Source organism: Brachyhypopomus gauderio, chromosome 6 (assembly GCF_052324685.1).
Source record: "Brachyhypopomus gauderio isolate BG-103 chromosome 6, BGAUD_0.2, whole genome shotgun sequence".
Classification (NCBI taxonomy): Eukaryota; Metazoa; Chordata; class Actinopteri; order Gymnotiformes; family Hypopomidae; genus Brachyhypopomus; species Brachyhypopomus gauderio.
In genome coordinates this window covers 30442766-30469749 of record NC_135216.1, presented here as the reverse complement: position 1 = coordinate 30469749, position 26984 = coordinate 30442766, and the positions used below count along the sequence as shown (strand labels likewise).

The 26984-nt window shown below is 43.5% G+C and overlaps 1 protein-coding gene and 1 long non-coding RNA gene across 2 annotated transcripts; one reads left to right on the top strand and one right to left on the bottom strand.

Annotated features, from left to right (window-relative positions):
* Nucleotides 1-88: 88 nt before the first annotated feature.
* LOC143517660 (uncharacterized) lies at nucleotides 89-4393 on the bottom strand. The gene is made up of 2 exons (XM_077010395.1): nucleotides 4254-4393; nucleotides 89-2800 (listed from the first exon to the last, which is right to left on the bottom strand). Exons 1-2 carry the CDS (start codon nucleotides 4269-4271, stop codon nucleotides 833-835), a joined length of 1986 nt encoding a protein of 661 aa, XP_076866510.1. The 5' UTR covers nucleotides 4272-4393; the 3' UTR covers nucleotides 89-832.
* Nucleotides 4356-25603, top strand: LOC143517677 (uncharacterized). Its single transcript, XR_013132014.1, has 4 exons — nucleotides 4356-4455; nucleotides 4608-4741; nucleotides 5570-5681; nucleotides 24624-25603. It is a non-coding gene; the product is annotated as an uncharacterized LOC143517677 (long non-coding RNA).
* Nucleotides 25604-26984: the final 1381 nt, after the last annotated feature.

The window sequence follows — 26984 nt, the reverse complement described above, 5'->3', positions numbered from 1 at the left end:
CCGTCGCAGTATACCCATGACGTCACATGTCAACGCCCCGTCGCCGTATCCCCATGACGTCACATGCCCCGCCCCCCCCGGTCTTCTCACCTTTTTAACCCCTGACCCATTTTCATGCCTGTGTATTGTATATGTTAATCATATTAGTCATGTGATAGATGTATAAGCTAGAGCTTTTTACCTATATATGTGTTAATCATGTAAGTAGGACACTGAAGCCATTCAGTGTCTGGTATGTCTCAGTAGGCCTTATAATTGTATTGTCTTTCCTCTAACACGTCATCGGCCCACTCTGGGTCCCTGATGTTCCTATGGTAACCTCACTCTGATCCACACTGGAGACACCAGCTGGTCTCCTAGTCTCAACATGGAAGTGGCCACGGGGGCACTCAGCCCATCATGCCATCACGAGGATGCTGAGCGTGGAGGGGGCATGCGAGGGGAGGGGCCAATATACATCTGTCAAATCAGTGTTAACTATTTCATGTATTGTCCAATCACATTTAGTTAATCACCTCATGTTCACCTCGTGGACACCGTGTGTGATTTTACTCTATTATATTACCCAACTGCTTCTGACTTTTATTGTTCTTACCATTTAAGGGTTTCAGAATTTCAACCACACATATTAACCCACATTATTTTTCCTTTTATCAATGGTCTTGATATTTGATCAAGCTCCATCCATTTCCCCCTTAAACATTAATTTTCCTCATGATCTCACATCTCCTGAGTTCTGAGTATTATTCTGAAGTTCTTACTGAACATCATTTACACTGTTTAATTCTAACGGTCCTTCCTTATTACTTGTGTTTTATTATTTTTATTATTATTATGATTTGTCCTTCATATAATTGTCCCATAGAGCCTTAACAGCTGCATCAATGCCTTTACCAAGTTTGGTCCTCTGAGATTCTACTGAGTCAGATCCTTCCTTGAACCCCTTACTACGTCCCTTTTCATGTCCCTCCTTATGTCCTACTTTCTGTCCTTTACTGTATCCTTCCTTATGTCCCACAGTTTTTGCCTCTTTGATTTTCTCCTCTAGTCGGACACAGAATTCTTTCTCAGCTTGTTGTCTTGCTGCCTGTTCTGTCTCCTCACACAGTCTCTTCTTTTCCTGTTCATGTATCTCTCTCATACAAGTCATCTTCCTCTCTTCTTCCTCTTTACGAGCTCTTTCTCTTTCTTCTTCCTCTTTCTGAAAAGTCTCTTTCTGAATTTTTAATCTTTGCTTCAATTCTCTTTTGTATTTTTTTTCTCTTTGTTTTGCTTCTGTTTCTCTCTGGTGTTCCATGTGTCTCTGCAGTTGTTTTATCTTTTCACTGGCTTCATCCTCTATTCTTTTCTTTTCTTCCTCTTCATTCTGTTTCCTCATTTTCTCCTCCATGTCTCTTCTCTTCATCTCCAGTTGTTTCTCTTGTTCATACTGCTGTTGTCTCATATGTTGCTCTGATCTCCACTGTTTCTCCTTAGACTCCAGTGTTTGTCTCCACATATTTTCCTGCTCTTCTCTCCTCTTCTCCTCCTCCTTCATCCTTCTCTCACTCTCTCTTTTCTGAACCTGTTGGAGTTCCAGCAGTTCCTTCTTTTTACTCTCCTCTGCATGTCTGATTTTCTCCTCTAACTCTGCTCTCCTCTTCTCCTCCTCTAAGGTCTTCTGTTCATACTCCTGCTGCAGTTTCTGTTCATGATCTCTATGTTTCTGTATCATGTCTGCTTTGTCCTTCTCAAACTTCTCTTTCTCTTTTCTCTGTTTCTCCTTCCAGTTTTGTTCTCTCCTCCTTCTCTCCTCCTCCTCCTGATCTCTCCATCTTTGATCTTTCTCTCTCTGTATCTCCCACTGTTTTCTATTCTCCTCTCTTTCTCTGTTTATTTGTTCTCTCGATTCTTTCACCATTCTTTCGTCCTCCTCTCTTCTCTTGTTGTACTGTTCTCTTTCTAATCGTTCTCGTTCTGCCATCTCTCTTCTGATTTCTTCTTCTCTGTCCTTCAATTCCTTCTCTCTTCTTCTCTTTTCACTCTCTTGTTCTTTTCGTTCTTCTTCCATTATTCTCTTCATTTTCTCCATTTCAGCTTCATGTCTTGTTCTCATCTCTTCTTTCTCTCTCTCTATCTCCTCTTCTCTCTCCTTCAGTATTCTCTCCTGTTCCTCTTTCAGAACTTTCTCTGTCTGCTGGAACATCTCATTAGTGTAGCAGCTCCCTCCATTCATATTCACAATGAAGTTGACCTTTCTCAGGAGATCAGTAACCTGTTTACGGTCATTGGGATTTCTGTTATTGAATACATGGTAACTTTTACTACATTTATTTATGAGGTCCTTAATGGCTTGTTCAGAATGTTCAACATACTCTTCAATGGTCTTGTTTCTCAGATCATCTCCTCTAGTGAACACCAACATGGTGTATTTTCTGGATTCTTCTCCAAACAGTTCTTGAATCATCTTCACGGCTTCCATCTCCTCTTGTGTGAAACGCCCCAGTGAAATCACCAACAGGAAGACGTGAGGTCCTGGTGCTACCATGGTGACACATTTAACAATCTCCTTCTGTATCTCCACATTAGGAATACTGGTGTCAAACAGTCCTGGAGTGTCAATCACAGAGACCTGTTTTCCTTGTATTTCAGTGGACTCTTTCCGACACACAGTAGTAACTGATCTGCTGCGTAAATCTTCTTTGAATACATCTTCTCTCCCCAGGATGGTGTTTCCTGTAGCACTCTTCCCAACTCCAGTCTTCCCCAGCAGAACAATACGGACTTCACCTGGTTCCTCTCGTTTATCTGCGAACTTTTCCTAAACAAACATGTCATGAATATTTAGCTTTGGTAAGAAAACCCTCCAGGTATTTATGGAATATTTAATAATAACACAATACTGTAATATTATTAAACATCTTCAGAAATAGAAGTGTAAATGTTTTTAGTCACTTTAGCTCCATTTTACTGCATTTGTTTTTACACCATTTTCACTGAGGAGGTTGTGGGTGAATCTAGTGCCAGTCTAACATTACAATAGCAATTTTTTTATTCTCTGTTGAAATGAACTTTATGGTGTCACGTTGAGGACCCCGGCCCCTCCCCTTTGGGCGTGTGTTCACGTAGTCCGCGTGTCATTGTCTGCGTCTGTGGATATTCGTGGTGGTGGTTACGTCTAGTGATTATCCGTCTCACCTGTGCCTAGTCTCGTCATCACGTGGGGCTAATGTGGTTTGTCTATTTAATGTGCGTTCGCGCAGTGTCCTGTGCTCGTCGTTGTCTAGAGTCTACACGTTTCTGTGTAAGCGTTGTATGTTTTTCGTGCGCTATTGCGCAATCTCTGTGTTTACATATTAAAGTGACGTCTCCAGCAAGGATCCGGTGTCTCGTCCTTCGCTCACCCCGTATCGTCACATATGGGAACGTTTGCAGTATTGTTCTAAACTATGATTACAATAATGATGTAGGCCTACTACCCATAATGTTCTTATATGAAAGGAAAAAAAAACATGCAATACAAGCAGATGCTTTAAATGTTATGACAGCCTACAGCTGGTGACATTTAAATGCAGATTTTGTGAGAGACTAACGATCACCATACAGCCTGTCTGCTTCCTCCAGGAGGGTGTAGGTGGGCTCTACGTCTGGTTGTGTCCATTAGTGGGTGTGGTTCCATGTGCGTGTGTTCATCTGTCTCACCTGTGTCTCGTCTTGTCAACGTCATGCAGAACACTTGGGTCTCATTCATTTTAAGGTATATTTATGTGTCAATGTTGTGACCGTTCTTGTCTTATCCTGTTTGAGTCAAACTCCATTTAATGTTTAATGTTTGCTTGTGCACTAACTGCGCAGCACTTGTGAATTAATACATTTGCGTATTAAATACATGATAAATACATTAAGCATCCCTCGCACATTACATTAACACTAATGAGTTTAGATAAGATGCATAGTGCAGTAAAGATGAGGATAATATAATGCTTTATAACTGGCACTATACATATCAGACTATAGAGATCAGACTCATGAAGGCAGAGCGTCTGTGGCTGAAACTACATGTCTACACAGCTGGAAACAGTAGATGGATGTTGTAGTTTTAAACCATCAGCTCCTTGTAGGAAATACTTGAATGTTCCCACATTGATCCCATTTTCAGTTTCCTAATAGCAACTAATGCACAAACAGGAAGTTAAAAGACACAATGTAGAAGTGATGTGTGAATAATGCACCACATCCACTCAAGTCAAATAAATAAAATAAATACTGTTTACCTTGTGTTTGTTTTGCATGTTTACTTCTGAGATCACAGTTTTCCTGTTTCAGAGCTTCATTTTCCTTCTGGTACTTCAGCTGTGTCTCTATCTGTGCGTCCACATACATGTCTTTGGTGAACTGTCCTCCTTCATTTTCTGTGAGGAGCTGGTTGACCCACTCAATCACCTCTGATGGTTTTGTCTGGGAGCTGCAGAAGTGGTATGTTCTTCCATAAGACTCTAATCTCTTAACATTTGCATCCAATAAGTGTTTTTTCTTATGGGATTGTGTGATGAGGACTATGGTATGTTTATTAACTCTTGAACTGAAGATTCTCTCAATCTTCTCCATTTCTCTTTTGTCTTCATCAGTGAAGTGAAGCCCTGGAATGATGAAGATGAAAGCGTGGACTCCAGGATCACAGAGAGAGACACAGTGGAGAGTCTTACGCATCACTTCCTCTTCTGAGAGCTGAGTGTTGTAGAGAGCTGGCATCTCCACCAGGGTGAGCTGGTGTCCACACACCTCTCCCTCCCTCACACACACTGATCTGGGATCTGGACTCTGCTCTCTCTGTCCCAGTATGAGGTCTGATATGGAGGTCTTCACTGCTGCGTCACTCCCACACAGAACCACGTTCAGCCTCTCAGACATTGAAAGAAGAAAACATCAAACAAACATTAATCTGCTCCATCACTCCCACAAAGAACCAGTTTCAACACTGATCACAAGAAACACAGGTTCACAAAAACAGTGTTGAAATCTGTTTCATCAATGTCAGTTCAGTTAGCAGCATTTATATGTACTTTACTATAAAACTGAAATTTTATTTCATTTTCTAGTTCTTAGTTTTGCAAACTGCTACACAACATAGCCAACATCAGGCAGGAGAACCTAATTATGCCACATTTACATAATTTACATGTATTTCTAAAATGATATCAGCATATATGATGCTCAACCAGACACAAACACACTGGATCATGTTCACACTAATCTCAGAGACATGTAGAGCAACTTCTGCTTCAACAATCTGAACAGTTCCTCTTTCTCCAACAGCCCCCTGTCTCTTACAGTTCCATGTCTCTAACAGTCTTCTATCTATCTACAGTCTTCTATCTGTCCTTTATCTATAAATGTTCTGTCACTTATTGTCCCCATCTCTAACCCAAGACTAAACTATAATGATGGTAACGGTCTGGGAGAATCATGTACTGGGAATGCACATTATGCTACATCTGGAACAGAAACAGACCATTACAGACACTTGAATCCACAGTGTTATTTTACATGAAAAGCTCTGTTAATAATGATGTTTGTCTGTTTTCAACAGATCTACTTGACAGTGCAGCTTTCGTATCTGGTGTGCCTGAAGCCTGAAGTATCTTTCCCTCCTCCCTGTAAATATCAGCAGGTCCCGTCGTCCTGTGCTGTGTGTTCCTCAGGTCAGCCTTGCAAGAGCCATCAAGTGTGTCAGGACTGAAAGTGTTTGTTCATATCGCTGCTCTCCGAGTGTGTGACTATTTAGTGCTTGTTGCACTCTGAGTTGTTATTGCAGCACTAGTGTGTCTTTGGCTTTGAGGACTGTTTGGTTTTCTTAGTAACATGGACACTAGAGACGTGCCATGACCACCCTCGCCTCCTGCTGCTTCTGCCTCGTGACATCACTGTAACTGTTTATGTTACTGTGTCACCATCTTGCCAAGAGCTGCAGACACTCAGTGGTGCTGAACACTAAAATAACACTGTACATTAATGAACAGACAGAACATGCAAACATATGGCAGTAATGTGTTCAACACTCCAGGTAATCAACACTCCAAGTAACATGACTGTAGTGTAACTTACTGTAGGGAGGTGGGGTTAAACTTGTCCTCCTCTTCTGCAGTGAGGGTGGTGGATCTGTGTCAGAAGCATAAACACATGTTTGTGTCTGCTTTGATTCAAGACCATATAGGCTTAAAGACCATAGACACTGTCCGATCAATACCAGAACCCAGGTCTTATATGATTACAGGGATTTGTGAGATTCTGATTAAAAGAATTTGCTAAATATATTTATTACAAACGAAAACCTCAATATAATACACAATTAGAACAAATATACTCAAAATGCAAAACAAGATATTAATTTTATATATATATAAAATATATATATCCATTTTCTTGGTAAAAATTTGAAGAGCAACATCAGGGTACTAAGACAAGACTTTAAGAATCTCTAAGAATATATATATATATATATATATATATATATATATATATATATATATATATATATATAAACGTGCCGAATAAAGCAGTGACGTTGGCTGCCAAAGCAAGGATCCTTGTCTCGTCCTTCATACTGCACCCCAGCGTTACATATATATATATGTATACAGTTGTGATCAAATTTATTCAACCCCCAATGCTGCGAAGGGTTTTATGGAATTCAGTGCACATTTGTAATTGTGTTCATAATGAAATCTTACAAGGACTTGTTAAAGAACTAAATGCAACTAAGATAGCATCAATTTTTTTTGTCATAAAGTATTAAATGGCCTTTTTGTGATTTCTTCATTGACACAATTATTCAACCCCTTTACGACTACCACTCCTAAGAACAGAGGTTCATTCCAGTGATTTCCATCAGGTATTGAAAACATCTGTGGATGTCAACGAGCAGCAATCAAGCATGATAAGCACCAATTAGGCAGATTTAAAAGGACTGTGATACTCAGCTCATTCTAGACATCTACTGGTGTGTTTCCAAGCATGGTGAAGTCAAGAGAATGGTCCCAGAAGACAAGAGAAGAGGTTATTGCTCTTCACAAGAATGGCAATGGATATAAAAAGATTGCGAAGTTGTTAAATATTCCAAGAGACACTAACGGAAGTATCATTCGCAAGTTCAAGTTAAAGGGCACAGTGGAAACGTTACCTGGTCGTGGCAGAAAGAAGATCCTGACCGCGACTGCTGTGCGCTACCTGAAGCGTAATGTGGAGAAAAATCCCCGCGTGACTGCTAAGGAACTGAAAAAAGACCTGTCAGATGTGGGCACTGAAGTTTCAGCTCAGACAATAAGGCGCGCACTGCATAACGAAGACCTCCATGCCAGAACGCCCAGACGCACCCCCTTGCTGACTCCAAAGAACAAGAAAAGTCGACTGCAGTATGCCAAAAGTCATGTGGACAAGCCACAAAGGTTTTGGAACAGTGTACTGTGGTCAGATGAAACTAAATTAGAACTGTTTGGGACAATGGACCAGCGCTATGTTTGGAGAAGGAAGAACCAGGCTTATGAACAAAAGAACACCTTGCCTACTGTGAAGCATGGCGGGGGGTCAATTATGCTTTGGGGCTGTTTTGCTTCTAATGGTACAGGAAAGCTTCAACGTGTGCAGGGTACCATGAATTCCCTTCAGTACCAGGAGATCTTGGAGGAAAATGTGATGGAGTCAGTCACAAACCTGCGGCTTGGGCGACATTGGACCTTCCAACAGGACAATGATCCGAAGCACACATCCAAGTCCACTAGAGCATGGTTGAACATGAAAGGCTGGAACATTCTAGAGTGGCCATCGCAATCACCAGACTTAAATCCAATTGAGAACCTCTGGTGGGACCTAAAGAAGGCAGTTGCAGTGCGCAAGCCTAAGAATGTGACTGAACTGGAGGCTTTTGCCCATGAAGAATGGGCTAAGATACCCATAGGTCGCTGCAAGACACTTGTGTCAAGCTATGCTTCACGCTTGAAAGCTGTCATAACTGGAAAAGGATGTTGTACTAAGTACTAAAAAATAATGTCACTAGGGGGTTGAATAAAACTGAAAATGATGTGAGCACAGTAAAGACATTTGTGGTTATTCCATCATAAATATTATGTTATGTTTGTCTAATTTATAAGTGCCTCTTTGATATAATTGTAAATAAGATGACTGAAATGATCAAAATCAATGTCAAACTGGCCAAAACACTTTATTTCAGTGGGGGTTGAATAAATTTGATCACAACTGTATTTCTGACCTTATATGTAAAGTAATTCTGTGGTGCTGTGATGGGGCAGAAGCAGCAGGAGGTGGTAGTGGTGTTGTCAGAGATTTATTGTCCATAACAAGCAAATCAGAAAAAGCCAAGCAAAATAAAGGTGCAGACGTAATAACTAAAAGCAATAAACACAAGTGAAGCACTCACGGTGACAGACTCACAGGGGGCAGCACTCACAGGGGGCAACACTCACAGGGGGCAGCACTCACAGGGGGCAGCACTCACAGGGGGCAGCACTCACAGGTCAGGCTGGAGGAATATGCATTAATTCTCCGGTGACAGGCTGAAGGAGTGGTGTAGAGGGGGTGTGTCGGGAAATGGGCGTCTCCCCTGAGCTCTGACAGTGCAGAGGAACGTTCTCATCTGGATATGTGTTTGACTCATGGGGGACCTGGCGTAGTTTGTGTCTTGCGCCTCTCTCCCTGCAAGATGTTGAGGACGTGTTCTTATTTGGAACTTTGATCGCTGGGTTTCTGCTGATTGGATTAGGCGTTGCCCTGGTGTATCGGGATATTAAAAGAGTGGGGTCAGTTATTGAATGCCCACGAAAATTGCCCAACATGATTGATGCGATGGGTAGAGCTGTTGGAACACAGACTGTGACTGTAGGTAAAAGCTTGGAGTCGATTGTGGATAGTATCAATGCTCTACGCGTGAAGTTGGATCAGTTGGGAGACTCAAGGACGAACTTCTTGTTAAATTCTTCATTTTGCTTATCTGCACTGGCGCCCAAACAAAATTCTCCCTGAAGGTCGTTGACCTGGTTTCCTGCTCCTTCCCCCACACAGAGACTGTCAGAGATGGCTCTCGCCTTCTACAGCAAACTTTGACACAAAAACTGTGTGCCAGGCCTCCCTGGGCCCCAGGGAACTATATTTCGTGCCTTGTACTTGTACAATGTATGACAGTCTTTCTGACTTCTGACTTCAAACATTGACCCCCAAGCACAAACTCAAAATTAAAAGACTAAATACACACACAGAGTAACAAAACAGCTGACCATACTTAGAAGGGGTAGAATTACAAAAGAAGCTTGAACAAAACAGAAGCAAAAACAAAACATAGACATGAGTGACACAAGGGGCGAAACCAAGCATGACATGTGTTGTGTCGTAATTCAGAAGTGGCATGCACTCCATGTATTTAATTACCTTGTTCTATTTTTCCCTGTCATTTTCCGAGTTTGCTCGCCTCTTCTGGCCATTCTAAAGTTTTCCTACCCTGTTGTTTCTCTATCCAGTTTTGTTTGTTATTTTGGGAAGGGTTTTTTGTTTGCTCCCTGTAGTGGTTTGAGAGCCAGCTACTTCCCCTGGTGTCCTCTGTTTGTTTCTTTTGTTTTGTTTTTCTCGCGTTGAGTATTCTGTGATCATCTAGTTTCACTCTTTGTTTTGAGGTTTGTTAGAGGAGTGCCTTTAATAATATAATAATATTCAATAACATTCAAGTTATTGAATGCCCACGAAAATTGCCCAACATGATTGATGCGGTGGGTAGAGCTGTCGGAACACAGACTGTGACTGTTAAAAAGCTGGAGTTGATCATGGATGGAATCAATGCTCTACGCGTGAAGTTGAATCAGTTGGGAGACCGCAGACTTAAGGGGAGTTTGTGTGCTCAAACGCTCAAGGACGAGCTCCTTGCTAATTTCTTCTTCTCGCTTATCTACATTGGCACCCAAACAAAATTCTCCCAGAAGGTTGTCGTCTTGGTTACCTGCTCTTACTCCCACACAGAGACTGTCAGAGATGGCTCTCGCCTTCCACCGTGAAGTTTGACAGAGTGTATGTTGGCTTGATTATTGTTGGGGTTGTAGAGTGTATGTTAGGCTTGATTATCGTTGAGGTTGTAGAGTGTATGTTGGGGTTGATTATGGTTGGGGTTGTAGAGTGTATGTTGGGGTTGATTATCGTTGGGGTTGTAGAGTGTATGTTGAGGTTGATTATCGTTGGGGTTGTAGAGTGTATGTTGGGGTTGATTATGGTTGGGGTTGTAGAGTGTATGTTGGGGTTGATTATCGTTGGGGTTGTAGAATGTATGTTGGGGTTGATTATCATTGGGGTTGTAGAGTGTATGTTAGGGTTGATTATGTTTGGTATCTGAATGAATCATGCCTCTTACTGCTTGACTGTCTGTGTTATCAATGCTTGTTTGTGCTATGGGGATTTCTGCATGCACACAGACTGTTTTCCTGTTCGCGAGAATAATCTGTGGTCATATTTTTTGTCTGCTCCTAATGTTTCTCACTATGTTTCTCCCTAATCTGTACGGCGGCGCCCTGATGCATGGCCACTCTAGGTTCTAACACTATACCTGATCATACCACACCATCACAATTACTAACACTATACCTGATCTCTTGACGTGTGGCCACTCTAGGTTCTCGGTGCTTTACAATGGGGTCCTGGGGAAACTGAATTTCCCACTCGTGGGATCAATAGTTTGTCATTAAAGCAAAAATGAAGACATGATGCAATGCTAAGAAGGCAATCATGACACTAAGCACATAGCTTTTCCTTCAGTAAAAATTTAGAAGTTCATACCTTAAAAATTCTGCATTCTGCAAAATTCTACAGCAGTTTTAATAATGTTGTTTTTCTATTTTGCTGCTTTCAAACCTGGTGAACCTTGAACAGTATCACCACACCTCAAAAGAAGCCACTGCGCACCACTTCAAGACTGTTCCATCCAGTACACAGTGTGAGAAACCTTCTTCTTATTTTTCAGGCTGTAAAATGCCTACTGCAGCCTAGACCGTAAGGCCCAGGAATACCAAACTTGGCAAAAAGTACAATGTACAATAAGGGAAATATAGACAGCGTTTTGGTCCATATTTCCCACACTGTAGGTCCTAGAAACAAAATTCCATTTCAAGTGCACTCCTTGGCTCAAGTCAAACAAAAAAGCCTCAAGAACCCTTTAGCTCTGCCCACTTAGATTTTTTTTGCTAATTTGCATAATCTGCAAAACATTTTATACTAGCCCTTGGTTTTATCACCACCACAATCTTGGTGTCAAACTATTCAGAAGGCTCTCATTATTAAAAATGATCAACAAAATTGCTTCCACATTTTAAAGTATTAGCTACCAAATTCAGAACTTAATCAAAACTTCTACTTGGCTCACAATAGGAAAAAAAACATTAGGAGACACAAATGTTATTTGAGGCATTCACTATAGTTCAGGATGATTTCAGCAATGTAAGCAAACTTAATCAATGTTAATAAACTACTGTTTATGTTACTGTCACCACTACTGCCGATAGCTATATGTTCTCTGTGGTGCTGAACAATGTATCATGTTCATGTAATTGGCTTTCTTCCTTGTTTTGGTCTTTCCACGTGTCTTTGTTTTCTATTCTCATGTGCTTGTCAGAAGTTCTTTGCCACGCCTTCGTATTTGTATCCCCGTCCTCTCGTATTGAACACAGTTGTTCCTAGTATTCGTGTATAAGTACACAAAATGCAATGTGTTGTTGAGTCACTATAGTGACTGTTCCTTACTTATCTGTTCCTACTACATATGAATATGCTGGACCCAGACTACTCCCCTTTTTCAGTTTCTTCCTCTGTAGTGGTTCAATAAATAGTGACATTGTGACGGGCAGGGTGAGCAACTAAAAAGGAAGCGATCACACCAAGCGATGGTTTAATAGAAAGTGCGCAAACCAAAAACCTGTGACATAGTTCCAAATGTAGGAAATAATAACCAGCAGTCAACTGGTACAAAGACAAGACATATAGACGAACAAACGACCCTCAGGTGAAACGGATCACGGGTCCCGCCCACCTGAGGGACGAACATCACGTGACCAAAAACAGGACAGCTGCCGCTGTAACCGGGGGGCGACCGGCAGGCCCCCCCCCACAATGTGACAGACCCCCCCCCCCCCCCCACCAAAGCCGCACTCCCCTCCGGATGTGCGGCTCACAGCGGCAGCACACAAAACACAACAAAGGGGTGGGAGGGCGGGGACAAGGCAGGGACCCGTTCCCTGCCGTCCTGGAGCTGAAACATAAAAACAGACACACAGGTTACCTCGCCTCCTGGGCGGGACCCTGGACCGACTGGGGCATGGTTTTCATCTTGTTGACGGCCCAGTCGGTCACAGGGCCCTCGCGCCCTAACCGGCCTTAGGCCGCTTAAGCCCCACCGCTGTGTGCGGACCGGGAGCACATGGCCCAACAAACGTCACAGGTGTGGATGTGTGCAGGCCGCCACACTGGAGTGCGGCCACGGCTTCTACCGACCACCTCCCGAACCTACCTCTTCGCTCGGAGCTGACCCCTGCCCTTTTCGCTAGGGGTCACCCCAGACTCCTGGGGAGTGAACCCCTCCCGGGGCCCCTCATCTCAAGGTGGACTCCTCCACCCAACCCAGGAGCGCCAGAGACCAGGGCCCTGGCTATGCGCATCAGGGACACGCTGGTCACCCCGAGCTCGAAGGGGAGGGTCTCCGCCTGGAGACCCCACTAGGTCCGGGAGTAACGCAGTCCACCACCAGGAGCGACCTGCAACACATCACACACACACACACACACACAGACGACACACAACATATAACGTGCACTGCCCTGACCTTTGAACCCCTTTATACCCAGGGGGAAGGGGACCCCTTCTTGGCATGAGGAGACACCCTGTCCATACACCCCAGGCATCCTCTGCCTACAAAGTGGTACAGGGGCTCCTCCCTGCTCAGGGGTCCCTCCCAAAGGTCAGGTCTCCTGATGGAGTAGCACCTTCTGAGCCATCTTCCTGGCTCAGGAACCCAATAGCTCCCCCCCAAAAACATATTTGGGGGGGCCCCTCCGGGGAATAACAAAACAAAAAACACATACACAACATATAACACTAACGCACCTGAGATGCCCTCCGTGCCATATCCAGTGGCACGGGACCTCAAATGGACCCCTCCCCACACACAGTGAAGAGGGGCGCAAGAGAGGAATTACATAAAACTAAATCACGCTACACGCCAGGACAAAACGAACACGCAAAGACAGAGAATACAAACAAACGGACAGGACCCACCGATGCGCGCGTTCTGGAGAGCGTGACGCGCCTACTCCAGCTCTCTCCCTCTCACCATGTTCGCCATGGGATCCGCAGATCTTTGGAGAGAGAGAGAGAGAGCTATCCACGAGCTGCACTGGCGTCATGGCCACAGCGACGCGTCTCTCTGGCTCGCAGTCGCTCACCCCCGTCACCACGGGATATCGGGTGAGCGAGGCGAAAAGAGCAGAGAGACTCCCGTGTCACATGCAGTTGAGCGTGCAGCACGCATCGGTGGACCCGTCTACATACACACACAAACACCACCAGCGAAACACACACACCACGGCACACACACACTCGCTCACGTCCACGTCGTTATTAATACAAAACACTACAACGTACACACACACACACATACAGACGATAACGGACAACGGACGAGCGTAATGTGTGGTACCGGTAGTTTCGCTGGGTGAGAGCGGAGTCTACTGGTCCCCAGCTCTAGTCACCGCCGTGTTACTACGGGTCTCAACACAAACAACATTTAAACATGGCGGGACGAGTGGGGACAGACTCAACACACTTTCAGACAAAACACGACAAACACACAGCACATAGACAAACACTCACCACGAAACATGACCACGAACGAAGGAGAAAGTAAAGGAGACTGGCGGCTTCCGAAGGGTGGCTGGTTATTCTGTGACGGGCAGGGTGAGCAACTAAAAAGGAAGCGATCACGCCAAGTCTCAGGGAAAGGATGGTTTAATAGAAAGTGCGCAAACCAAAAACCCGTGACATAGTTCCAAATGTAGGAATAAATAACCAGCAGTCAACTGGTACAAAGACAAGACATATATAGACGAACAAACGACCCTCAGCTGAAACGGATCACGGGTCCCGCCCACCCGAGGGACGAACATCACGTGACCAAAAACAAAACATTTTATACTAGCCCTTGGTTTTATCACCACCACAATCTTGGTGTCAAACTATTCAGAAGGCTCTCATTATTAAAAATGATCAACAAAATTGCTTCCACATTTTAAAGTATTAGCTACCAAATTCAGAACTTAATCAAAACTTCTACTTGGCTCACAATAGGAAAAAAAACATTAGGAGACACAAATGTTATTTGAGGCATTCACTATAGTTCAGGATGATTTCAGCAATGTAAGCAAACTTAATCAATGTTAATAAACTACTGTTTATGTTACTGTCACCACTACTGCCGATAGCTATATGTTCTCTGTGGTGCTGAACAATGTATCATGTTCATGTAATTGGCTTTCTTCCTTGTTTTGGTCTTTCCACGTGTCTTTGTTTTCTATTCTCATGTGCTTGTCAGAAGTTCTTTGCCACGCCTTCGTATTTGTATCCCCGTCCTCTCGTATTGAACACAGTTGTTCCTAGTATTCGTGTATAAGTACACAAAATGCAATGTGTTGTTGAGTCACTATAGTGACTGTTCCTTACTTATCTGTTCCTACTACATATGAATATGCTGGACCCAGACTACTCCCCTTTTTCAGTTTCTTCCTCTGTAGTGGTTCAATAAATAGTGACATTGTGACGGGCAGGGTGAGCAACTAAAAAGGAAGCGATCACACCAAGCGATGGTTTAATAGAAAGTGCGCAAACCAAAAACCTGTGACATAGTTCCAAATGTAGGAAATAATAACCAGCAGTCAACTGGTACAAAGACAAGACATATAGACGAACAAACGACCCTCAGGTGAAACGGATCACGGGTCCCGCCCACCTGAGGGACGAACATCACGTGACCAAAAACAGGACAGCTGCCGCTGTAACCGGGGGGCGACCGGCAGGCCCCCCCCCACAATGTGACAGACCCCCCCCCCCCCCCCACCAAAGCCGCACTCCCCTCCGGATGTGCGGCTCACAGCGGCAGCACACAAAACACAACAAAGGGGTGGGAGGGCGGGGACAAGGCAGGGACCCGTTCCCTGCCGTCCTGGAGCTGAAACATAAAAACAGACACACAGGTTACCTCGCCTCCTGGGCGGGACCCTGGACCGACTGGGGCATGGTTTTCATCTTGTTGACGGCCCAGTCGGTCACAGGGCCCTCGCGCCCTAACCGGCCTTAGGCCGCTTAAGCCCCACCGCTGTGCGCGGACCGGGAGCACATGGCCCAACAAACGTCACAGGTGTGGATGTGTGCAGGCCGCCACACTGGAGTGCGGCCACGGCTTCTACCGACCACCTCCCGAACCTACCTCTTCGCTCGGAGCTGACCCCTGCCCTTTTCGCTAGGGGTCACCCCAGACTCCTGGGGAGTGAACCCCTCCCGGGGCCCCTCATCTCAAGGTGGACTCCTCCACCCAACCCAGGAGCGCCAGAGACCAGGGCCCTGGCTATGCGCATCAGGGACACGCTGGTCACCCCGAGCTCGAAGGGGAGGGTCTCCGCCTGGAGACCCCACTAGGTCCGGGAGTAACGCAGTCCACCACCAGGAGCGACCTGCAACACATCACACACACACACACACACACAGACGACACACAACATATAACGTGCACTGCCCTGACCTTTGAACCCCTTTATACCCAGGGGGAAGGGGACCCCTTCTTGGCATGAGGAGACACCCTGTCCATACACCCCAGGCATCCTCTGCCTACAAAGTGGTACAGGGGCTCCTCCCTGCTCAGGGGTCCCTCCCAAAGGTCAGGTCTCCTGATGGAGTAGCACCTTCTGAGCCATCTTCCTGGCTCAGGAACCCAATAGCTCCCCCCCAAAAACATATTTGGGGGGGCCCCTCCGGGGAATAACAAAACAAAAAACACATACACAACATATAACACTAACGCACCTGAGATGCCCTCCGTGCCATATCCAGTGGCACGGGACCTCAAATGGACCCCTCCCCACACACAGTGAAGAGGGGCGCAAGAGAGGAATTACATAAAACTAAATCACGCTACACGCCAGGACAAAACGAACACGCAAAGACAGAGAATACAAACAAACGGACAGGACCCACCGATGCGCGCGTTCTGGAGAGCGTGACGCGCCTACTCCAGCTCTCTCCCTCTCACCATGTTCGCCATGGGATCCGCAGATCTTTGGAGAGAGAGAGAGAGCTATCCACGAGCTGCACTGGCGTCATGGCCACAGCGACGCGTCTCTCTGGCTCGCAGTCGCTCACCCCCGTCACCACGGGATATCGGGTGAGCGAGGCGAAAAGAGCAGAGAGACTCCCGTGTCACATGCAGTTGAGCGTGCAGCACGCATCGGTGGACCCGTCTACATACACACACAAACACCACCAGCGAAACACACACACCACGGCACACACACACTCGCTCACGTCCACGTCGTTATTAATACAAAACACTACAACGTACACACACACACACATACAGACGATAACGGACAACGGACGAGCGTAATGTGTGGTACCGGTAGTTTCGCTGGGTGAGAGCGGAGTCTACTGGTCCCCAGCTCTAGTCACCGCCGTGTTACTACGGGTCTCAACACAAACAACATTTAAACATGGCGGGACGAGTGGGGACAGACTCAACACACTTTCAGACAAAACACGACAAACACACAGCACATAGACAAACACTCACCACGAAACATGACCACGAACGAAGGAGAAAGTAAAGGAGACTGGCGGCTTCCGAAGGGTGGCTGGTTATTCTGTGACGGGCAGGGTGAGCAACTAAAAAGGAAGCGATCACGCCAAGTCTCAGGGAAAGGATGGTTTAATAGAAAGTGCGCAAACCAAAAACCCGTGACATAGTTCCAAATGTAGGAATAAATAACCAGCACTCAACTGGTACAAAGACAAGACATATATAGACGAACAAACGACCCTCAGCTGAAACGGATCACGGGTCCCGCCCACCTGAGTGACGAACATCACGTGACCAAAAACAGGACCGCTGCCCCTGTAACCAGGGGTGACCAGCAGGGGGCCCCCCCACAACGTGACAGACAGTCCATTTTAACTCTTCCCTTTTCATTGTAATCCTGTGGGAGAGAAACACTATATTGCCAAAAGTAATAATAATAATAATAATAATAATACATTTTATTTATAGGCGCCTTTCACGACTCTCAAGGTCACCGTACATAAAAGAATAAAATCAAAGCAAAGAACATAAACAACAACAAACTGGGTCTTAAGGCATGATTTAAAAACGTCCAAGGAATCAATATTTCGTATGTCCGGTGGAAGAGAGTTCCAGAGACGGGGAGCTAAGCGACTGAAAGCTCTTAGCCCCATTGTGCTCATACGGGCCGGGGGAACAGTGAGACTGATGGACCAGGAGGATCTGAGAGTGCGGCTGGGTCTGTTAATGTTTAGGAGCTCAGTGAGATATGAAGGGGCGAGGTGATGGATAGCCTTAAATGTGAGAAGTAGAAGTTTATAATCAATGTGAGATTCAACAGGGAGCCAGTGAAGCTGCTGAAGAACAGGACTAATGTGATGAAAAGTATTCGCTCACCCATCAAAATGATCGGAATCAAGTGTTCCAATGACTTCCATGGCCACAGGTGTATAAAATTAAGCACAAAGGCATGCAGACTGTTTTTACAAACATTTGTGAAAGAATGGGTCACTCTCAGAAGCTTAGTGGATTCCAGCATGGAACTGTGATAGGATGCCACCTGTGCAACAAATCCAGTCATAAAATTTCCTCGCTCCTGAATTTTCCACAGTCAACTGTCAGCTGTATTATAAGAAAATGGAAGTGTTTGGTAATGACAGTGACAGTAAGGCTACGTAAACTGACGGAGCAGGGTCAGCAGATGCTGAAGCACATAGCAGGAAGTGGTCACCGACTTTCTGTAGTCAACCACTACAGACATCCAAACATGTGGCCTTCAGATTAGCTCAAGAACATTGTAGAGAGCTTCATTGAATGGGTTTCCATGGTCAAGCAGCTGCATCCAAGCCATGCATTACCAAGTGCAATGCAAAGCGTCAGATGCAGAGGTGTAAAGCACACCACTGAACTCTAGAGCAGTGGATGCACGTTCTCTGTAGTGACGAATCGCGCTTCTCCATCTGGCAATCTGACTGACGAATCTTGGGTTTAGGGGTTGCAAGGAGAATGGTACCCCACAAGTTCGCTTCTGGAAGAATGGTCAAAAATCCCCTTAAACACAGTCCTTAACCTTGTGGACAGCCTTCTCAGAAGAGTTGAAGCTGTTCTAGCTGCAAAGGGTGGGCCCACGTCATATTGATCCCTATGGATTAGGAATGGGATGTCACTTAAGCTTATATGTGAGTCAAGGAAGGTGAGTGAATACTTTTGGCAATATAGTGTGTCACTATCCCTATGCTACCCCATCGGATTTATGGATTTGTTGTAATTATGTGAAGACATTTTTTGTTTCAGTTGTGGTGATGAATGGGGAAGCGCATTGCAAGGACACTGAGCAATGTTTGCTCATTTGTGTTAATTATGCTTGTTCTTTTGTTCCATGCTAACAGGCTGTTATGCATTGGTATGTGCACCTGCATGCAACGTGCAAAATACTTAACTGGAGAAGAACCCAAACGCCAATCACAAAAAGAAATGGTGAACTGAAATTTCCGCCAAAAGGAATGTGGGAAAAGTGCAAAAACAAAACCTCAAAAAAAAAGAGTGAAACTAGATGATCACAGAATACTCAACGCGAGAAAAACAAAACAAAAGAAATGAACAGAGGACGCCAGGGGAAGTAGCTGGCTCTCAAACCACTACAATCCGTGTATCATTCGTTCATTTGATATTCAACTGAAAATCAAAATCGGAAAATCAAAAAACCATTCATTATTTTGTTTTTCGTTTTGAATATAAAAACAAAAAAACAAACCAGTCTTGTATTTTTCAGTTTTTTATTTGATGATCCAAACAAAAATAGCAAAATAAAAAAACGGGTTCGGAGCCGAACTTGATTTTGATTTTTTAACTTGACCCATTTGTGTGCCCCGGAAGTTGTTTATTCTTCGTGGTCTTCGTTTGACTGCGGTAAAGTTGGTTTCACGGTCCCATATTCGGAATTTTTTCTTCAATAATAAGTGCCAAAATGTGCAAATTCTCATTTCTGGCAAAAATATATATAAATAAATACCTACAACTTTGTTTACGCCAGGAATATACATATTTTAAGTTGTAGACAACATTTTATTTAAAATGTACTATTGTGACCGCTACAACGTCTAAGGCACCGTCTACAAATTACATTTACACGGTTAACACGGACGCAAGTGGCGGTAGTAAAGGCCCCAGAGCACTGGGCACTCTGTTTTTTTTTTCAATAATTTCAATATCTTTTCAATGGTCCATCATAAGACCACCAAACAAGTTGTATTACACAAAGTGCATCCTAAATAAAAATCTACAATTTTTATATAGTTGTAGATTGTTATTTAGGATGCACTTTGTGTAATACAACTTATACTGGTGCACTAATAGATGCACTTATAGTGGTGGTGAGTTTTTATCTTTTAATTTCAATAGCTTTTAAACGGTCCATCAGAACAGCACCAAACAAGTTGTATTACATTAAGCCCATGATGACCAGCAACCTACAACTCAGATATGGGTATTTCTACCTCTTACCTAATAGTGGTGGTGAGTTTTTATCTAATTATTTCAATAGCTTTTCATAATATTCTTATTTTATGAACAGCGCCTGTAATAAGAGTTGTAGGTTGTTGTTTAGGATCCACTTAATATATAACTACTTGTTTTTTTTTCCCCGTGACTGTGTATGGAGCCTTTCGCTCTTGGCCACGCCTCTTTCCCGGCCCCCACACAGAGGGTAAAACCGGAGCAAAGAAAAGAGAGAAGCGCAAAAAAAAATTATGAACGTAAAATGCGAGACGCAAAGAAAAGCAGTGACGCGCAAACAAAAGAAAGAAACGCAAAAGGGAGAAAGTATTGCAAAAAAAAAGCAGCAACATAAAATGTGAAACGCAAAGAAAAGAAAGAAACGCAAAAGAGGGAAAGTATTGCAGAAACAAATTAGGAACGTAAAATGCAAAATGCTAATCTTATATTTGCGATATTATTTTTTTTTCGTCCCCATTAAAGACCCTAATTTGACTCCATAACTGTGTAGCATACAGAACTAGACTGAGAGACCAGTTTTAATTCATTAGCTATTTAATATTATCTTCAATATTGAACCTTTTCACAATATTCAAATTTTCTTAAATATATCAGTCTGCGTGCAACGAATGAGTATAATATACAAGTTTCACCTTTTGAATGGAATTACTGAAATAAATAATATACCAATATCTGTGTAACGTGGTGGGTTGGACACAATCGCGATAAAGGGCTGGCACATACTTTAACAGAGCTAGTCTCCTCTAAGTAGGGTGACCAGAGTTGGGTTTCTGAAAAGGAGGACACCTTTTGTGCTGGGTGGGGGGTCATCAGTGTATCGGTGAATGATTTAGGTGGATGGTGTGTGTCGAACGTTTTTTCTCTTTAACTCCTCCGTAAACGTACACTTTCGTTTCATCGCCGTAGAACCGGCGGACACACGTGCTTTCGCTTGTAAACACTTTTGCACTGTACATGTATTCTGTTTGAGACAGTCGAACAAAATCCCAGACGATTTTGAAATTTTTAGGTCTCAAAAGTAGGACATGACCGGGAAAAAGAGGACGTCTGGTCACCCTACGGAGAGTGCGCGACTTACGAGGCATACCGAGAACACACTTCACAGAAACACTCACGAAGGAATATAAAGGACCACAGCGATTATGAAAGGAAAACACATTTATATAAGTATGAATGCTGAAATAATACAAGGCACAGAAAACACGGCAGAGACCAAAGTAAACGAGCACTACAAAACACAACGACAAATTAACACAGGACCACTATCGTCACTGGATACCCATTTGCTGCAACGTGCACGAAAACTCTGCATGCGTCTGACCACCTTCAAATAAATATTTTATTAAAGTAGTAGGCTATGTGGTTCCAGTCCGGTCATGTTGTCTATACCAATATAGACCACTCCCACACAAACGAAGCCCACGAAGAATAAACATATCAGTAACTTCCGGGGCACACAAATGGGTCAAGTTAAAAAATCTAAATCAAGTTCGGCTCAGAATCCGATTTTTAATTTAGCTATTTTTGTTTGGATCATCAAATAAAAAACTGAAAAATACAAGCCTGGTTTGTTTTTTTGTTTTCATTTTCAAAACGAAAAACAAAATAATGAATTGTTTTTTTGATTTTCCGATTTTGATTTTCAGTTGAATATCAAATGAACGAATGATACACGGATTCACTACAGGGAGCAAACAAAAAACCCTTCCCAAAATAACAAACAAAACTGGATAGAGAAACAACAGGGTAGGAAAACTTTAGAATGGCCAGAAGTGGCGAAGAGGCGAGCAAACTCGGAAAATGACAGGGAAAAATAGAACAAGGTAATTAAATACATGGAGTGCATGCCACTTCTGAATTACGACACAACACATGTCATGCTTGGTTTCGCCCCTTGTGTCACTCATGTCTATGTTTTGTTTTTGCTTCTGTTTTGTTCAAGCTTCTTTTGTAATTCTACCCCTTCTAAGTATGGTCAGCTGTTTTGTTACTCTGTGTGTGTATTTAGTCTTTTAATTTTGAGTTTGTGCTTGGGGGTCAATGTTTGAAGTCAGAAGTCAGAAAGACTGTCATACATTGTACAAGTACAAGGCACGAAATATAGTTCCCTGGGGCCCAGGGAGGCCTGGCACACAGTTTTTGTGTCAAAGTTTGCTGTAGAAGGCGAGAGCCATCTCTGACAGTCTCTGTGTGGGGGAAGGAGCAGGAAACCAGGTCAACGACCTTCAGGGAGAATTTTGTTTGGGCGCCAGTGCAGATAAGCAAAATGAAGAATTTAACAAGAAGTTCGTCCTTGAGTCTCCCAACTGATCCAACTTCACGCGTAGAGCATTGATACTATCCACAATCGACTCCAAGCTTTTACCTACAGTCACAGTCTGTGTTCCAACAGCTCTACCCATCGCATCAATCATGTTGGGCAATTTTCGTGGGCATTCAATAACTGACCCCACTCTTTTAATATCCCGATACACCAGGGCAACGCCTAATCCAATCAGCAGAAACCCAGCGATCAAAGTTCCAAATAAGAACACGTCCTCAACATCTTGCAGGGAGAGAGGCGCAAGACACAAACTACGCCAGGTCCCCCATGAGTCAAACACATATCCAGATGAGAACGTTCCTCTGCACTGTCAGAGCTCAGGGGAGACGCCCATTTCCCGACACACCCCCTCTACACCACTCCTTCAGCCTGTCACCGGAGAATTAATGCATATTCCTCCAGCCTGACCTGTGAGTGCTGCCCCCTGTGAGTGCTGCCCCCTGTGAGTGCTGCCCCCTGTGAGTGTTGCCCCCTGTGAGTGCTGCCCCCTGTGAGTCTGTCACCGTGAGTGCTTCACTTGTGTTTATTGCTTTTAGTTATTACGTCTGCACCTTTATTTTGCTTGGCTTTTTCTGATTTGCTTGTTATGGACAATAAATCTCTGACAACACCACTACCACCTCCTGCTGCTTCTGCCCCATCACAGCACCACAGAATTACTTTACATATAAGGTCAGAAATACAGTTGTGATCAAATTTATTCAACCCCCACTGAAATAAAGTGTTTTGGCCAGTTTGACATTGATTTTGATCATTTCAGTCATCTTATTTACAATTATATCAAAGAGGCACTTATAAATTAGACAAACATAACATAATATTTATGATGGAATAACCACAAATGTCTTTACTGTGCTCACATCATTTTCAGTTTTATTCAACCCCCTAGTGACATTATTTTTTAGTACTTAGTACAACATCCTTTTCCAGTTATGACAGCTTTCAAGCGTGAAGCATAGCTTGACACAAGTGTCTTGCAGCGACCTATGGGTATCTTAGCCCATTCTTCATGGGCAAAAGCCTCCAGTTCAGTCACATTCTTAGGCTTGCGCACTGCAACTGCCTTCTTTAGGTCCCACCAGAGGTTCTCAATTGGATTTAAGTCTGGTGATTGCGATGGCCACTCTAGAATGTTCCAGCCTTTCATGTTCAACCATGCTCTAGTGGACTTGGATGTGTGCTTCGGATCATTGTCCTGTTGGAAGGTCCAATGTCGCCCAAGCCGCAGGTTTGTGACTGACTCCATCACATTTTCCTCCAAGATCTCCTGGTACTGAAGGGAATTCATGGTACCCTGCACACGTTGAAGCTTTCCTGTACCATTAGAAGCAAAACAGCCCCAAAGCATAATTGACCCCCCGCCATGCTTCACAGTAGGCAAGGTGTTCTTTTGTTCATAAGCCTGGTTCTTCCTTCTCCAAACATAGCGCTGGTCCATTGTCCCAAACAGTTCTAATTTAGTTTCATCTGACCACAGTACACTGTTCCAAAACCTTTGTGGCTTGTCCACATGACTTTTGGCATACTGCAGTCGACTTTTCTTGTTCTTTGGAGTCAGCAAGGGGGTGCGTCTGGGCGTTCTGGCATGGAGGTCTTCGTTATGCAGTGCGCGCCTTATTGTCTGAGCTGAAACTTCAGTGCCCACATCTGACAGGTCTTTTTTCAGTTCCTTAGCAGTCACGCAGGGATTTTTCTCCACATTACGCTTCAGGTAGCGCACAGCAGTCGCGGTCAGGATCTTCTTTCTGCCACGACCAGGTAACATTTCCACTGTGCCCTTTAACTTGAACTTGCGAATGATACTTCCGATAGTGTCTCTTGGAATATTTAACAACTTCGCAATCTTTTTATATCCATTGCCATTCTTGTGAAGAGCAATAACCTCTTCTCTTGTTTTCTGGGACCATTCTCTTGCCTTCACCATGCTTGGAAACACACCAGTAGATGTCTAGAAGGAGCTGAGTATCACAGTCCTTTTAAATCTGCCTAATTGGTGCTTATCATGCTTGATTGCTGCTCGTTGATATCCACAGATGTTTTCAATACCTGATGGAAAACACTGGAATGAACCTCTGTTCTTAGGAGTGGTAGTCGTAAAGGGGTTGAATAATTGTGTCAATGAAGAAATCACAAAAAGGCCATTTAATACTTTATGACAAAAAAAATTGATGCTATCTTAGTTGCATTTAGTTCTTTAACAAGTCCTTGTAAGATTTCATTATGAACACAATTACAAATGTGCACTGAATTCCATAAAACCCTTCGCAGCATTGGGGGTTGAATAAATTTGATCACAACTGTATGTATGATCCATAAATAGCTCATCAACCCTGGATGGATGTTTCTATTCAAATCAGCACTTAGCTATTTTCAGTTTTTTTTCTTGGATATTGAAAAGAGATATCCTCTTGACATCCTGTATAGTTTTCTTCTCTTTCTGCATTGCAGGTTTGTCTTCATCCTGTAAAGACTCTACTGCATCCTCAAAAATCTCCCACATAAGATGACCTCCCCTGTTCTCTTTTACAATTTTATCAGTCTTCTCAAACAACTCCTGAACTGGCTCATGGTTGATTAACTTGTTCATTTGTTCAAATGTATGATGTCTTCCATGATTTTCAGTAATTTTTGAAACACCACATTCTTTCAAATATTTTTGTTCAATACTTTTTCTGGATTCATATCCTGAATACTATATAAATAACAGTGATTTCTGTGTGTGTGTGGATGAGGTGGGGGGTTCTGTGTGTAGCTTAAACTCCCACACTGGGCAGTCTATTGTAGTGTTTTAAGTATTTCACCCATAATCCATAAGTAATGTTTTCAAAATGAAATTATTACAGTTTTTTGCAGCTGCTAAGATACAAAAAGTGGTCCTTATAGCACAATTTCTGAAATAACTAACCCATGTAGCCTATCTATTGACTGGTTGTGCTAAAACTTAAGCACATTCTTTGCCTTCCACTCATTTAGAAATCCTAAAACACTGATGTTTTTCCTGTTGTGTGTGTAGCATTGGCTGCTGTGTGTTAAGTTTCAACAAAAGAGCCATAGTTTCAGAAATTGTGTCTTAGCATCTGCAAAAAACTGTAACATGAGGTACCATTGTACTTACTGTTTGGATGGTCGGTATCCAAACTTTGGCAAGGATTCCTGAACCCTTTAACACAGAAGACATGAACAGATAACCTTTATAGAAGTGACGGTTGTTTAAAGTATTTAAGATGAAAAGTGCATAGACCATTTCGAAAAGTCACTGTGTGAAAGAGAAGAATATGAAGGTGTCTCCTACCACTGAACGGGTTTGAAGTGATTTACCAGCAGTAAGATGAATTAATGTTCAATTTATATAGCACCTTTCAAGATACCCAAGGTCGCTTTACAATTTTAACACGGGTACAAGTCTTACAGAATCACACACCGGCGAGAAGCAGCAGCCAATTGCCCACAGCGTACTCTCTACCGGTGTAATATATTGGTGTGGAGTGTTTTGGTATTGAAGATTTTCTGATTCTCAGAGGCACATATGAAGCATGAACCAGCCAAAAGTCTGATTCTGATCTGTTTGTTTCCCAGAGGAAAATTACAATACAGCTGATCAACATCACATGGAAACTATTAATAAAATTTTATCATACAAATTGTCATACAAGACATTATTTTATACTCAATAAAGCTCAAATTAAGTTACACAGTCCAAACATTTTTACTTTTTTTAAATCTCAGTTTTCCATTATTTCCTCTTCCCCTACCTCCATCATCATGTGCTTGTGCTGGTCCAGTGGTCTGGTCTGGTCCTCTCCCAGATGGTCCTGGCTCCTTAAACTCCCATGTATGTGTTTGAGTCACTTCACAGGTCAAATGTCCTCTGTTCTGCTCTATCACCTCATCTATCTTCCTCAGAAGCTGAAGAACCTGATCTTCATTAGATGTATGTCCTCACATATGTGGTGTCTCCCTCCACATTCTCTGATGAATGTAGATAAACATCCTCTTGTGTCCTGGTCTTCACCTGTAGTCACCACTACCGACTGTTTCAGACCCAGTGGACCATAAGAGTCCAGGACACTTCTGATTCTGTCCTGGTCCTCCTGTGTGAAGTTCTCAGACTGGAGCACGAGTAAAAACACATGAGGTCCAGGAGCAGAGAGAGACACACACTCTTTCACTCTCTGAGTCAGTTCCTCTTGAGTGAGTTCAGTGTGAAGCAGGTGGGGTGAGTTGATGAGGGTGATGTATCTCCCCTCCACGTGTCCTCTGACTCTCTCACTGTGATGTTCTACTGAAGGAGGTGGAGCTTCAGTCTTAAACGCGTCTCTTCTCAGGATGAAGTTTCCCACTCTGCTGGTCTCTGGAACATCAAATCAAATCAAATCAAATCAAAGTTTATTTGTATAGCGCTTTTCACAACACATGTTGTCACAAAGCGCTTTACAGGATTTAAAAGGTTAACAATACTATGGGTCCAGAACCCTAATGAGCAAGCCAAAGGCGACAGTGGCGAGGAAAAACTCCCTATGATGGTGGGGAATAGGAAGAAACCTCGGGAGAACCAAGACTCAAAAGGGAACCCATCCTCCATTGGGCGGCCCGTTAACACACAAATTACACAAAATACAGACAAATACACAAGCCACACACAAATCACACAATCAGACTAAGTAAAGGTAAAAATGAAAGTTCTGGGTTTTGATATTGTCATTGTAAATGTCTGTTGATGAACGCCAGGCTTTCATTCCATGTCGGAGCAGCGATGCTGGTATTGTAGGCTCCGACTGCAGTGTTACTCTCCAGGTGAACCTTGGAGAA